Source organism: Camelus bactrianus, chromosome 32, assembly GCF_048773025.1.
Source record: "Camelus bactrianus isolate YW-2024 breed Bactrian camel chromosome 32, ASM4877302v1, whole genome shotgun sequence".
Classification (NCBI taxonomy): domain Eukaryota; kingdom Metazoa; phylum Chordata; class Mammalia; order Artiodactyla; family Camelidae; genus Camelus; species Camelus bactrianus.
In genome coordinates, this window is record NC_133570.1 from 14,936,845 (window position 1) to 14,952,206 (window position 15,362).

Consider the following 15,362-nt stretch of genomic DNA (forward strand, 5'->3'; position numbering starts at 1 on the left):
AAGTTGGTATAACACTTTATTGTACCAAGATTCTAAAATCAAGGGTCATCACAAGAAATGACCTTCTGAAGAATGTCTGAAAGTCCTGGAAAATCACTGTCATTCAGTGTTCACCAAAGTTACTATGTCCTATGTGAAGATTCTTACCATTAACTCCCTTAAAATGCAGCCCAGAGAACCTTTTTCTATGTAAAATAAATTTCTTCTATTTAGGCAATGAGAACTATGTACCTCTGCTGTTCCAAATGCTTCTATCCACAAATCCTTTCTTTATCTAAAGGAAAATGGTATAAAACAGACGTTGCAGACCCTACTCTGATCTAAGCCCCACTCAACTGTGCTCTCCCTTCTCTCTTCAGATGAGAATTATCCAGGCAACTCATCGTGTTTTCATTTTTCCTTTGGCTGCCAGGAAGCCAGGGGCTGACATTCATCATTCATTTTCAGTCACTCAGCTGGTCTGCCAGGCTGATATAGTTTCCATGTGATTTTCAATTTCACGTGTTCACTTTAACTGTCTATCTGATTATATGTCTTTTATCATAAGCAATTCCCATTAACCAGCTCGTGGTCTCCAGAAGGGTAGAAAGCAAAACACCTGGACCTTTCCTGACGCCCAGAACACAATCAAATTCCAGCCACAGACACTCACCCATGAGACAAAGTGTATGGCATCCTTCTAAACTTTCACACACATCACGGCATCGATCTTCGTCTCTTAAAAATGTGATGAATTTACGGAGCATGTCGTGAGATTCTAAAACAGTGAGGCGCTGCAAACAACTGCAGACTGTTAAAGCAGAAGCTGACAAAAAGAATTTCCCACCAAAGCGTGAACCTGATCACCTACAGATTACCTCCTAGTCAGCAAACATGTCACCAAACAGAAAATGAACAAAGACGAGAACCGTTATATTTTGGGCCCCCAACATCAATGGCTACTGATTTAGAAGAAACATCAGGAGAACAGGTGGAAATTAAAAGAGAAAGCATTTTACTTTCCAATTTCTAGGGAGAAAGGCAAAAATGACATCGGGGGAGCTCACAGAGCCCACTTACCTCTGGGGTCACTGTGCTGAGATGACTGATGAGGGCTGGCACGGACAGGATGTGGATGAGAAATGGCCGGATCAGATTATCTGAAAACTGTGCAGCGATCACAGGGCTGGACACAGACAGATGGCCTCACTTAGACACGGCTGCGTGCGAACCCGGAACAGAAGAGCAACCCTACCAACACCCCCAAGTCCCTTGAAATTATGCTTCACAGGATTTCTAGGAAAAATAGAGGCTCAAAATGGGCCCGTCCACTGGGGGAAGGGCTGAGTCAGCAACAGCACAGCCTATAATGCAGCTATGAAAGGTCCTGAAGTTTTACTGATGTGAGAGAGTCCTCATGCTATAATCAACTAGAAAAATTAAAAGCAGAATAAGAAACCATATATATGGGAGAAGGAGGGGTTTAGTGATTGAAAAGGAAGAAAAGAAGGGCTCCTGGAATGTTCGTACTGCTGTTCTATTTCTCAATTGGGGCAGTGCTTACTTACACGGATGTGTTTATTGTGTGAAAATTTACCACTAACTCGTACTTCAATTAAGTAACTGACGTTAAATAAATGTTGATACTAATATATAAATACGTATACACAAACACATAAATATATAAGTTAAAAAAATAAGGAAGACAGATTAAAAACTGTTAACAATGTATCTCTGGGTTGTAGAATGAGAAACACTTTTTTCTTCCTATTTATATTTTTTCTTAGATCCATGTTTTCTACAATTAGCATGTATTACTCCCATAATCAGAAAAAGAGATAAATATTATTAAAATAAGATAATGACCCCCTACCTCATACCATGTACAAAGGTTAACTCAAAATGGATCATAGATCTAAATGCTGGTTTTATAACTAAAACTATAAAACTCTTGGAAGAAAACACAGGAGTAAATCTTTGTGACCTTGGGTTTGGCAATGATTTCTTAGATATGACACCAAAATCACAATTAAAAATTAAAAACTTTTGTGCTTCAAAAGACACCATCCAGAAAGTGAAAAAAAAAAAACAACAGAATGAGAGGACATATTTGTAAATTATGTAACTGCTACAAGACTTGTATTCAGAACACACAAAGAACTCATACAACTCAACAATAAAAGATAAATGACCTATTGACACAACACTGTAAACTGACTATAACTCAATTAAAAAAAAAAAAGAAATTAGGGACACTTCTCAGGTGTTTGAGATGGCAGCTATGCATTTGTCTCCTTTCTCTAATGATTTAATAAAAGTCTGTCTGACACTCTCTTAAAAAAAAAAAAAAAGACAAATGACCTAATTTTAAAACAGGCCAAGGATCTAAAGGGACGTTTCTCCAAATAAAGACAAACAAAATGGTTTATAAGCACGTAAAAAGACGGTCAACATCCTTCGCCGTCAGAGAACTGCAAATCAAGATGATACCACTTCACACCCCTTAAGGTGAATGAAAAAGACAAGTGTTGGCTAAAAAATGTGGAGAAGCTGGAACTCTCTAGGTTACTGACAGGAATACAAGATGGTGCAGCCACTTGGGAAAAACTTGGCAGTTCTTAAAAAAATTAAGCATGGAGCTACCACATGACCCAACAATCCTACTCCTAGAAATATATCCAAGAGAAATGAAAATACATGCCCGCTTGAAAACCTGTGCCTCAGTGTTCACAGCACTATCCGTAATAGTCAGAAAGCAGAAATGAGCCAAATGTGACCTGCACACACAACAGGACATTGTTTGGCCGTAAAAAGGACTGGAGAACTGATTCACGCCGCAACCCAGATAAACACAAAGCGAAAGAAGCCAGTCGCAAAAGACCACATAACCAAGGCTTCCATGTACACGAAATGTCCAGAACAGGCAGATCCAAAGGGAAAGCAGATGAGCTGCCCCTGGGGGCCTTGGGGAGTGGGGATAGGAGTTGCTGATGGGTATGGAGTTTCTTTTCAGGGTAATTAAAATGTTCTAGAACTAGACAGTGGTGATGGCTGCATAACTCTAGTCAATGCACTAACACCCAGTGAACTTTAATTGCGTGAAATGCGTGATATGTGAATTATACTTCAATGAAGTCATTGCTTTAAAAAAACACCCAGAGGCCCATGCAGAGAAAAAATAGATGCTGAGAACAACTGACAGGGGGAAAAATGATCTCTTCTAGCTAATGTGCTCCAACAGCAATGAGCAAACATGCTTCTGGTATTTATACTGCCAAAATCTGTATTGTAAACTTAAACTTTCAAGAGTACTATTTTTGGGACAAGAAAATTTTCTAAGGCTGAAATGCTCAAAGCATCATTAACTACTTGTCTTGGGGGCTGGCCAGCCAAGCTAAATTCTCTGAGCTAAGCTGGACAGAAGAGAATTCCCTAAAAGAGAATCAAGTTCTTTTCCACATGTTATCCAGAGATTTAAATCAAGACTAAACAATTCCCTAGACAGAGACACAGCACACCACGGCAGAACGCTGCTGAAACTGCAGCTCGTCACTTCCCACTTCCAAAGGAGTGACTGCATCATCACAGAGGCATAAAGGGTAGGTGACTTCTCTGGGGGTTTTCACAGGACCAGCAGGATTCCACCCTGAGCCACACCCCTAAGTAGTGGACCTGTTAACAAGTAACAAACAAGCCTGACCAACTGAGAGCCAGGCATCAGGGGACTCTGTGAGGACACAGGGTAGCCTCAAAGGAGGCCAGTTTCACAAGATCACATATACACAAACACTCCGTTTCCCTCAATTTCCTATTATCTACTTCCCCTGCATGAAGTCATCAAGATCTTTCTTGAACTTACTTACTGTTGTTGCAGGTAAGGCCCGTCAAATTCTATAAATGTACCGCTGGCTGTACATTTAACAGGGTACACATTCTACACAGACAACAGTGTAAAGCATAGCGGGGAGGAGGGTAAAAGAGACACTCATTGCATAGTTCTGGCCAACGGAGAGCTCGCGCTGCAACCAGGTTGCTGGACAGGCACACAGGGAAAAACAGAAACCAGGGCGAGCAGGTAGACCTGTGTAAACAAGGGGCCTGGATAATAAACAGAACAGGGAAAGTTTGGGAAGAGTCCCACATGCCATTAATTCAAGAAATATATATTGATCTTAGAATATAAAAATGTATACAACATGTGAAGCAAGTATAAAGAATAAGAAGTAAAGAGTGTGGACTCTGGAGTCAAACGGCCCAGGTTTAATTCTGGGGCCTGCCACTCCCTCCTGTGTAACCAAGGCCAAGTGACCTAACCTCTCTGGGCCTTAGCTATCTCACCCATAAAACAGAGATAAGAGAATGTGGTGAGGAGACAGTTAATGTGTATAAAGTCTTAAAACAATGTGTGGCCCATGAATGGTAACTATTTGTATTACAAGATTTGGTGATCACGTCTAAACACATCACTTACGACTTTATAGACTTTCAGTGGTAGCATATCCTTGCATGACAAAACCACTGAATACCTTGTTTTAAAAGGTCCTGGTCATATTCAATTATGAACAAATACCCAGAGGAGGAAAAAAGTATGCTGTATAAGAAAAAGGCTTTAGAGCAGCCTGGCCTTAACAACTGAGTCAATGGATTCTGACATACAGAAAGAAAGAACTTAAAATGATGGATGCTGTCACATTCTTAAAGGAGAAGTAACATGATGGAATGATAGACGTGACCCTCCTGGTGAATCAGTGTGAGCTGCAGCCACATCAGGGAGGGGAGGGATGCTGGGACAGAAGGATGACTTGTGCTGTTGGGAGCTGGAGGAGGAGACGGAGCCACTGCTGAGCCTGAGTGCAAGCGTCTGTGGGCTGACCCTCCACTGCCTCTGGCAGAGGAGAGGGCAGGTGATGCTGCTGGAATGAGCTGCCCCGAAGGGGACCCAGGAAAGGGAGCTGCAGTAAACCTGCTTCAAGGCAAACCTGTCTGTGCCTAGACGTTATGACTCATTAAGTACAGCTCTACGGAACTCCTCTCAAAGAATGAAACGAATGTATGATTGCTAACCAGATCATCTGTTCTACTTCTATTACTAATTACCGCATAACCGGTTGGATTCTGTTCCTGTTATGAAGGTTGAGCCTCCAGAGGTGAGCTGTCCAATACAGGAGCCACTGTCTACTGAGCAACTGAAATGTGACTAGTCCAAATTCCTACGTTGTAAGAGTAAAATATACGCCACTTTTTAAAGACTCAGTATGAAAAATTAATACATTATCTTAATTTTTTTACACTATCTAATTTTAGTAAGAATAAATAATTGAGAAGTCTTGATTCCATTCAAAAATGGTAATACTTTGGATATACTGGTTTAAATAAAATGTATCATTAAGCTTCATTTCCCCTTTCTTTTGACTTTTTTAATGTGGCTCTCATATATTTCTACTGGACAGTGCTGCTGTGGACCAGCCTTGTCCAACAGAAGTTTTTGTGATGATGGAAATGTTCCAAATTTGTGCGGTCTGATGCAGTTGTCAATAGTCATGTGTGGCCCTTGAGCACTTGAAATGTGCCTAATGCATCCAAGGAACTGAATTCGTAGTTTTATTTAATTGTAATACTCCATTTAAACAGCCCCATGTGGCTAATGGTTACTGGAAAGCACAGTCTAGGCCAGGGATTGGACGGCCCATAGGAAAATTCTGCATACTGCCTGTTTTTGTAAATAAAGTTTTATTGGAAAACACAACCACTCTCATTTGCATAAGTATTGTCTATGGCTGCCTGGCGGCTACAGTGGCAAAGTAGTTGTGACAGAACTGCATGGCCCACATTACTAAAAATACTTACTAGCTGGCCTTTTACAGAAAAAGTCTGCCAATCTATGATCTAGGCCATCATTTTTCTAACTGGTATCCCATGATTCCATGGAATATTAAGACATATTCCACCTTCTAAAAGTTGCACAAGAGCATTCCATGTTCAGATGTGTTTGGGTCAGGTCAACGTCAGGTTAACAAGCCCAAAGAATCTGCTACCACGGGACTTGAGAGCTTTCAGCAGGAAGGTGCCTTGTGAATCAGCAGGAGGGGCAGACAGGCAGCTTTACTAAGCTGGTCTGACCACAACGCTCCTTTCCCAAGTTATAATTATCTTGGGGGTTAAGATTACCTAAGGTTATCAAGCTATCTGATTAACACCTCCCCAAGTTACTGTTCTTCTCAACAGTTAAAGAAGGTTCTGGACTCACTAACAAGCATCGCTCTTCACGCTTGGCGGTTCTCGGATTTGCCAGTATGATTTTAATTAGGAAATATTTAACATCTTATGTACTTTACATCTCCAAACTGACTAAGTGAAGGTAGGTATCACATCCTCTCCGGTCTTCCAAATTCTAACGTTCTAAACCCGTGTTCACAACGCTATTCCCTCAATCCTCTCTCACCCAGCCCTTTGCTGGGGGCCTCTTCCAGCTCTTAACATTTCCTCTATTTTTATCAACTAAAAGCTCGAAAGGAAAAATGATTATGCTTGGCCTCTGGCAGAATAAAAGCAAATCATTTGGAATACCTTCCCTCAAACCAGGAGGCAAAAATATGCAGGGGTAGGAAGATTCAGCAGCAGAGCAGACACAGATGTGTCACTGTCACCAAGAACAACGCTGCCTGTAAATTCTAGCAAAGTGGGCAAGCTCATCCCTAATACAAGCAACGAGAGAAGAGAAAAGCAGGCGGCGGCGGCTTCAGAGGCACGCCAGCTCCTCAGCTATGGTTACCTACTCACCGCAGCGCTAGGGACAAGGCCGCCGTCAGAGTGCCTTTGGACAGACAAGGCCGCGGTCTCGCCAGGCCACGGGTTAATAGTACCTGAAAAGAACATGGTAACTGGTCAGGGGGCAATGCCAACTTTATATTCATTTGTCCATAAAAAAATGTACAGTGAGTGCTTCAGATAAAAACCTGTACTGGAATGAAAGAGAAGTAATGGGCGTGGAGGTTCACCTTACCACTCTCTCTCTATTTTAAATATGAGGCTTCAGGTTTTAAAAAATATACACAACTAAGAAAAAATTCACAGCTGATAAAAATCCCAGATTTAAAACCTCAATTACTGTAGGAGCAGTTCAGAGTTACAGTGTCAGGTAGAAGCTCCCACTGAGACGCACTGCTGATAATCCACCTCTGGCTGCCACACTGCCTCGCGGGGTTGCTGTGAGGAGGGAATGAAACCAAACCAGGAAAGGGCCCATCTCGGTACCGGGCAGGAGGAAGGACTAAGTCAACGTCACTTCGCACACTCAAGAATTCCAAAGTCCTTTTCAACAGTGACTGGTTGGATTTCTGGTAACTCCCTGGCTGTATCAACTGGCACAGGTAGCATGCTGTGTGGATGGAAGGCGGTCTGGGGACACAGAGCCAGAAAGAGAATCCAGACACCAACCAGGAAGGAACCTGCGGAAATGAGTCCTGAGGACTCCTTCCTGAGTTTGAGTTTCAAGTGGCTGGATTATCTCTGTAGCCAAGGATGTAGCACAATAAAGGGACCCCAGTCACCGTCCTCCCTTTTCACAAACCACCAGTGTCTTGAGGCGGGGGGAGGAGGAGAGGAAGCTCGGCCTAAGCCTTTCTGCAGAACGTGTTTCTGTGAGGAGGGCAGCTGGTATGCCGGAACCAGAAGTAAAAATCCAAGTGCAGGTACTGGAGAATGAGATCACATATTAGGAACAGGGTCACAGACCTGCAGCACAGAATAAAATCCACACTGGTTGAGATGTCCCATTATATTTGCACAAATGTGGTTCAGGGCTGGTCGAAGACTCTCACCTAAACAAAGAAAAGAGTCTGAGAAAAAAACCTCTGGCTGTGAGGTGAACAGTTTATGTGCTGCAGGCCGTAAGGAAACGAGCAATCCTCTGGCTCGCCTTCCTGCTCCCCTCCGTCTGGTACCAGAGCACAGGGAGATGCTGCATCTCTGGAACTCCATCTTTCCTGGCAGGACTGGGTCCAGGGTCACCTCTTAGGTGACGTGTCTTATTGTCCCAGAAGTAACATCCCCAGCCTCCAAGCTCCTGAAGCACCTTTTCTAGACCCCCTAGAGGGCCTGGCACCTTCTCCTCGCTGTGGCTACCTCTTCTCCCCAGTGGGATATGAGGTCCTAGGCAGGACCCAGAAAGCACCCAGTTTGAACCCACCCCCCACCAGAGTCCAGGATAAGGCCTTCAAATAAACCCTCCTTCCTGGCCTGGAGCCTTTGCACATGCAGTTTCCTCTGCCTTTGAAGTTTTGTCCCTCCTCTTCACTCCGCCAGCTCTAACTCTCCCTCCAGCTCTCAGCTCAGACATCACCTCCTCAGGAGAGCCGGAGCACCAGACGATGCAAGGCCTCCCCGCCCCACTGGACACTCTCGTTTCTCTCGTGCTCTTCCTTCCAAGCACCACTTACCACGCTGTTGTCATGACACGTACGTATTCAGACATACCACTTGTATACGCACACGTATTCCTGCATCTGCTTCTCTTCAATGCCTGTCTCCTCCCTGCGCACCGCCCCCACCCCCCGCCAAGTTCTATGGGGAAGGGTGGGCACACAGTAGTTGAGAACCTAAAGCCGCTGGAGGACACTGGCCTTTCCTGGATCTCCACGGCCCACACAGTATCTGGCACATAGCAGGCCACTCGTGGAATGGATGAATGAAGTGAACACATGAAACACAGAAGGCGGAGGACAATACTCAGGGAAGGAGGCAGCTTCCCCATGCAAATTTTATGGGTAAGATACAACTATTTACTGCCAAACATTCTCTAAATGAAATGACAAGGCTTAAGGGAATATTATCACTTGGAGGCTGAGGTGCTGTGGGAGTCACAACAAATGAGATCAGAGGGCCTGGGCCTCAAACATAAATTCCAAGAAGGGAGACACTGGAGCAGGCAACACTGAACGTACTCTGGGTACTACAGTGCAGTGTGATGGGAAGGGCCAAGGGCAACCCCGTGTGTGTGGTTCCGGGGTCTTCCCTGAGGCCTGTGGTGGCAAAACGCTTCTCAAAAAGGTGAGAAAGTCCCCAAACTCCCTATGGAAATGCTACTCGGGGAAGATTTTTGAAGCAAGTCCCACAGACCTTTTCCCCGGAGAATTTTCCATGTTGAAGTGTCTGTGAACGTGACAAGCACCGTGAGGTACAGTGTGATGAGTTTGGAGTCCTGTAAAATTTCAGGCTAGAAACAATAAAGACAGTAAGATTAAGACACACACCCTCCAGCCCAAGACAGTGGAGCAAGCGTTTTACAACTTTTCCGAAAGCACTCGGGCTCAAACAAGGGACTGAGGATGACAAATCAGTCTTCACTCTTTTTCTCTTGGGGAATGACCACTTCAGCAGTTACACGGCAGGGATTTTGGCACACTCGTGTTTGACCACAGAATCTGAAATACTCTTGGGAATGGAGAATTGAGAATTCTTAGAAAACAAGATGACCAGGGCTGGCTTGCTATATGTATGCTTTTACGTATTTAATGCATGTATGTACATACACTGGAGCCACAGAACAGAAATGCAATTGAACATTAACAAGGACTCTGGGCTCAGACTTCTGGTTTTACCATTTACTAGCTGTGTAATTTTGGGCAAGTTTCTTAACCTCTCTGTACTTCAGCTTCCTCCTCTGTTGACTAGGGACAGTAATGCTACTTTCCTCATTGGATTATTGTGAGAAATAAATGGATTAATGTATATAAAGGACTAAGAACACTGCCTGGCATACAAATAATGCTGTATAACACAGGCTATGACTATAATCATGATTATAATTCGTGCCTGCTGGGTCAAGGCCAAGAGAGACATTCACAAGCCCCTCAAGAGAAATGTGTGGGAATGGATCACTGGGGGGTCTGGGGACATCTGCTCCATCGCTCAGCTACCCGAGTCCTTGCCAAGCCTCTGCTCCAAAACTTCACCCTCGCTGTCTGTGCACACTCACACCCCCACCCACCTGCCCATAACACAAGGGTGGGCACAGGATCAGGTGAGGCCGGTGGCAGGACCCCATCCGTCTTGCCACTGTGACCAGTTCAGGATCCCACTGGACCTTTATGAGTCCTTCCTGATTTTTGAACTGGTGGGGACAGCCTCCCTTTTCCCTTTGGTCAAGACAGAGTACGGGTATGGGGCCAGAACTGCCGGCTGTCATGATTCCAGCAGGAGAGAACAAGGTGCTTTCAAAGGGCAGGACCGATGAGAGGAAGGAACGAGAGGGAAAACTCTGGCTTCATCACCCCCAGCTGCCGTGTTAGGGAACATAATCTACAGCAGAATATTCTCTTTCTTGCTCAGCTCTTATGGATGACCAGCTGCACTCACATTTGGTTTCTGCACTTGTAACAAGAGGCCTGACTAGTATAATACAAACAATGAAGTATCCACTATACTAAAAGCATGGAAAGGAAAACAACAGATTCCCCGGCATCAAGCCCGCAGTGATTGGAGGTCAATATTCAAAATACTGTGCATGAAAAAAGGGCTTATAGTGGCAACAGTATCTAACTCACTCTCTCTGGGAACAGGAGCTCCAGACTCCAACTGACAGATCACAAAGGTGTCACCTCGGAGGGAATCACAAAGCCCCTGACAATACATCCTACAGGTCTCAGATGGGAAGGATAGATTTACAGTTTTGTTTTTATTTTTTACCTTGAGCTGCTCAAGGAACTCACAGCAATACCACAGAATGTTTTTGATCTGTTTAATCCATAGGAGGGTGAGATCCTTGGAAAGAGCCAGGGACACGTACCATACCTAAAAGCAGGAAAAAGAGCAACGTATGGGCGGCTTACCTGAATGGGACCAATGACCCAGGTCCAGAGCCGGATAAGGCAGTGGGGATGGGGACGAATGGATAAATGAGCAGCAAACATGACTTATTTTAACAGTAAACCCAAAGGTAAAAACCTAGTAAAAGAATTTACTACCTTCAGTAAGAGGCAAGAGCAGAACACAGCTTCTTGGATAGTACAGAGACAAAGAAAATCAGCTGGACTTTGCTAATGTTTTCGATCCATTACTTTTTTTTTAAAATTATGTTTTGTTTATTTATATGGAGATCCTGGGGCTTGAACCCAGGGCCTGGTGCATGCTGAGCATGCACTCCACCACTGAGCCACACCGTCCCCCTTGATCCATTACTTATTTGCATGTGTGTGAAGACACGCAGTCATATACAACAGTCAGAACATCCAACAGGAACCTTCAGAGCCAAATAGGCTAGCTTGAGAGCTCATGGGAGACTTTCTAGCTCCTGCTCCTCTTACCTTGGGTTCACTCTCAGCATCCATGCTGCTCAGGATGCAGCGACACAACTTCTCAAATCTCTGCAAAGAAGCAAAATGGGGGTTATAAATTCCCACGATGAATGGAGAAACGAGAAAGCAGCAGCAGTTTGGTGGGCACCCGGCACGCATGCACGTGCAGGCGTGATGCCCAATGACTCACGTCAGGATCCTATTTAATTCTTAAAGGTGTGGAGACTGAGGACCAGAAAGGCGAAAGAAAGGCTCTCAATCCGGTGGCCCAGAGGCTGGGTAAGCCTGACCCGTGTTTTAGACTGAGGCTCCTTTTGAAAAACAAGATCAAACTGGCAAGCTGGGCCTGGCTTCCTGCGGACCAGCAGCTGTCTCCTAAATTGTGCTCAGCCGTTTGCCATTCTGTGAGCACCACGGATACCTGCTTTTAACTCACAAACTGTCACATCATCACTGCCATCTTGAAATGCAAAAGGAAGACAAGTGGAGACTGGAACCCAGTTTACACTCTGGCTATACCAACCTGGGATCCCCTCTTAAAAGTAGTGTGGCCCTGGGCGCCTTACCATACCAAGCTGCAGTTTCCTTCTCTGCAAACGGGGGTCACCCCACTGCACCTGGCTGTCCTTGTCTGCGTGACCATGTGTTCACTGCCAGCATACCCCTCCCTCTCCTGCTGGGCTTCGGGCTCTTCGAGGGTAAAGACCTTGCCCATCTTATTTCCTTCTGGGGCCCCAGTGCCCCAGTCTGGCACCATGTGAGGCTTAGCAGTAACGGATGTCTAACCCCCAAGAAGACAGAGGTGCTCCTCAATGGGATCGTTGGTTCTGTTCCAGGTAACTAGCTGCTTCCCTGGAATGGTACTTTCTAGGTTGATAACTCTAATCCTAAAGGTACAACTAGCATGTTTTGTTTGCTTGCAGGATTTTCAAAGAAATTTCAAATTAGCTACCAATTTTTACAAATTAGAAAACTGAGTGTTAAAGATCTCCAGCATCTCTTTAAAAAAAAAAAAATTCAGACTATCAGTCCACCGGTGGCTAGAGCTGAGGAGCAGCCACCTGTCTGGATGGGTAAGCAACAGTCCACCACCGATGTCTTCACCACCACTGCCTGTCAGCTGCCATTTATTATGACCTGTATTCATTGTCTCATAAATGGCTTCTTTCACTCATCTGCCTGCCTCTTGTTTGGATCTGAGGACAAGTGTGTGTAATAGTCAGTGTGAAAAGGACTGTAATGGTCCCCAGCGCTGGGTATGATCCCAACAAAACATGTTCCAAGTACATAAAAGGGGCAGGAAGTGGGGGTAACAAAACCTACCTCATAGAGCTGCTGTAAGGACTAAATGAGTTAATATTCATAAAATATTCATTTTTAAAAAATGGACACATAGTAAGCACGATGTGTGTTTGCTATTATTATTTTACCTCATTATCCTCTTTAATTCTGAACAAGAACAGCAGTTTCCTGGCAATCTTAAAAATACAAAGTGCGCTTCTTTTACTGGACCCGGAGTCATCTGCTTTAAAAAACTCATCAATCTCTCTCCTAAGGAGGGAAGGGTGAAAAAAGACATTTTTAACTAGGAGCTTACAGCAGCTGGAAGGCTGTTCAAGAACTCTAAGAGAATTGCAATATATATATATTGCAATTCTTTTTTTTTTTTTTTTTTGCTATTATTTGGGTACAAGAGAAAACATGCTGAGGGGTTCCTTACACCCACCGGATTTCTCTTTGCAGTCGACGCCGGCAGAGGAAACTCCGTACGTGGGCCTGAATCTCCACGGCTGCCCGCTCCCGCTCCTTCTGCACGAGCCTTTCCTCTCGAGCCTGACGGGCTCTGTCGATGAACCATGCTCTCGAGGTCTGCGAAACGGTGAACATGCTTGCAAACGTGCACAAACCCTGCAAGGAAAATGGCAAGTGGCTGATGTGGGTCATTATGTGAAAAACACACGTGGAAAGAGGCTCAGGAGCAAAGCTGACTACTCAGGACACCCCTGGCACCCTCTAAAGGGCCAACAGCTCTCCTGGCACGAGTCCCAGCTTCCTGTCGGGTCCCTTTGTGCAACTCCCCAGACCAGCGATGCTTTTTCTTGTATTAAATAATTACATTTTCTTAAGAGAAAGAAAACAGTGCCGGGCATAAGGTACATGGTTTGTAATCCTTTAATGAATAAACAAAGCATGAATCGATTCCATCTATAAAGCTCTAATTCAAAGCAGGCATCCTCTAAGTCAAAGGTTCCTGCATATTTCACTGAGCAGTCAACTTTTATTTCGCCAAGGAAAGACTCTAGGAAAAAACATCAAACATAATTACTTATTATCATCATTATTTTATTCATCCAGTCACTTAACAAATATTTATTGATATCTACTTTGTGCCTAGCACAAAAGAAGTCTGACACTTTTTTTTAAAGGGACATCAAAACACTAAAATAGCCAAAGATGCATGATTCCAGAATGCAAGACAACCCGTTAAATCGAGTATGTTTGGTTTTATGTATAACTTATTCTGTGTTTACTGTTCCCATCCTGCCAAGGGCTGATGAAGACTTTAGAGCAGAATTGCTCCCATCCACTGACTGGCACTTTTTGGACAGAGGCTCTAAATTATCCATTAGATAGATTTTAATCAAAATCACTGGTAACTGTCTTTTCCCAAAGGTATGGTTTTGGCTACAAGCCTAGAACACACAGCACTGGTCCATCAACCCAGATGACACAAGCACTGAAATGAATTATTCAGAAATCCACCCTTCTGGAAAACCAGCTCTTCACTGGGTTACTTCACTCAAAGCAGCGCCCACGTGAACACATCAAGAATAAAAAGCTCATATGGGGATCCCCCATGTCAACATACTGAGGGGCCTCTGTGGCCCCTTTCAACACTGATTCACATCTGTTAACTAACAAGGCTTTTGCAACATGCGGGTCTTTCACGAGTGATTCTCCAAATAAATGAATATGGAGACAGTCCCTCATGGGGCAGGGAAGAAGGAGCAGAGAGGGGAGCCACTTCCCACAGAAAAACAGGAGGTTACATGCAGATTGTAAACAAGTTCCAGTAAGACTATCTCGAAACTTTCACTTGATCACAGGAGGGAGCATGAGAAGACAGGAGAGAGAAAGGTATCAGCCTTTGGAACCATTCACTCTGCCCAACAGTGAAAGTCTGGAGCGCTCACCCGAGGATCTGCCTGTGACGCAGAAATGCCAGGTAATCATTAGGGATCTTGCATAGGACTCACAGCTGAGGGCAGCTTCTCCCTTCAGAGGAGCTTGTTTTTTCTGGAGAAGCAGAAGAAAAAAAAGTCCAGACTGAAGCTCAGGTTTTAGAGGCAGGGCATCATAGATCTTTGTCATTGAGAAAAAGTAATAAAAACAGTGCCTCTGGTTTAAAAAAAAACAAACCTGTGTCCTCTTTAGTTAATGTTGGATTTAAATGGTAGACAGTACCTTCCCTGTCATAGTTTAAAGGGAATAGGTTAAAAAAAAAAAAAAAAGGCCAAAGAAGCTGCCGAATTAAAGCTGTACGTACTTTGTAATGGTAACCAAGAATGCCAGAGGGGATGGAATGTGGAAAAGCCATTGAAAATTATGTTTGACATTTTTAGTGAGTTGGAAACATGTTTATGCTTAAAGAAATGAAAGAGGGGCTGGCTGGGAACCAACATGATCCCAATTACATGATGAAAAAGAAATGCACGTGCACATGTAGATACAAAACTGGGAGAAACACAACACGTTAAGAATGGTTGTTTTGAGGCAGTGGAGTTGTGGGAATTTTGCTTCCCTAACTAGTCTCTTTTGGATTCACCACAGAAGGCACATGGTGAGGCAACATGGCTCTGTGACAGGCACACATGTTCTGGAGTCACACAGAGCTGGAGAGAGCCTCCGTGCACTGCAGGGAGATGTCTCAGAGCTGTTGTGTCTTCTCTACTAATCAGCTTAGAGGCTGATCACGAGGACTGAAGGAGATGACGTACATCAGGCACCTTTCGAGGTGGCTGACGGCGTGCACATCAATAAGCCTGTTCGGCATATTATTGTATAGACACAAAGATTTCTTTATTTTAA

The 15,362-nt window shown here is 44.2% G+C and overlaps 1 protein-coding gene across 4 annotated transcripts in view; it reads right to left on the reverse strand.

Moving 5' to 3' along the window:
• UBE3B (ubiquitin protein ligase E3B) overlaps window positions 1-15,362 on the reverse strand; it is a 47,366-nt gene that overhangs the window by 29,512 nt on the left and 2,492 nt on the right. For 3 of the 4 annotated variants that reach the window (XR_012503574.1, XM_045523067.2, XM_010963576.3), the window contains exons 2-11: window positions 14,468-14,570; window positions 13,000-13,181; window positions 12,704-12,824; window positions 11,283-11,342; window positions 10,666-10,770; window positions 9,097-9,193; window positions 7,714-7,799; window positions 6,760-6,842; window positions 1,060-1,165; window positions 653-773 (exon numbers count right to left, since the gene is read on the reverse strand). Coding sequence is in view for 3 of the 4 variants with exons in the window: in XM_045523067.2 (XP_045379023.2) it covers window positions 653-773; window positions 1,060-1,165; window positions 6,760-6,842; window positions 7,714-7,799; window positions 9,097-9,193; window positions 10,666-10,770; window positions 11,283-11,342; window positions 12,704-12,824; window positions 13,000-13,160 (940 nt within the window). In the remaining variant the exon portion in view is untranslated. The remainder of the gene's footprint in view (window positions 1-652; window positions 774-1,059; window positions 1,166-6,759; window positions 6,843-7,713; window positions 7,800-9,096; window positions 9,194-10,665; window positions 10,771-11,282; window positions 11,343-12,703; window positions 12,825-12,999; window positions 13,182-14,467; window positions 14,571-15,362) is intronic. The other variant, XM_045523068.2, reaches the window with a different exon arrangement.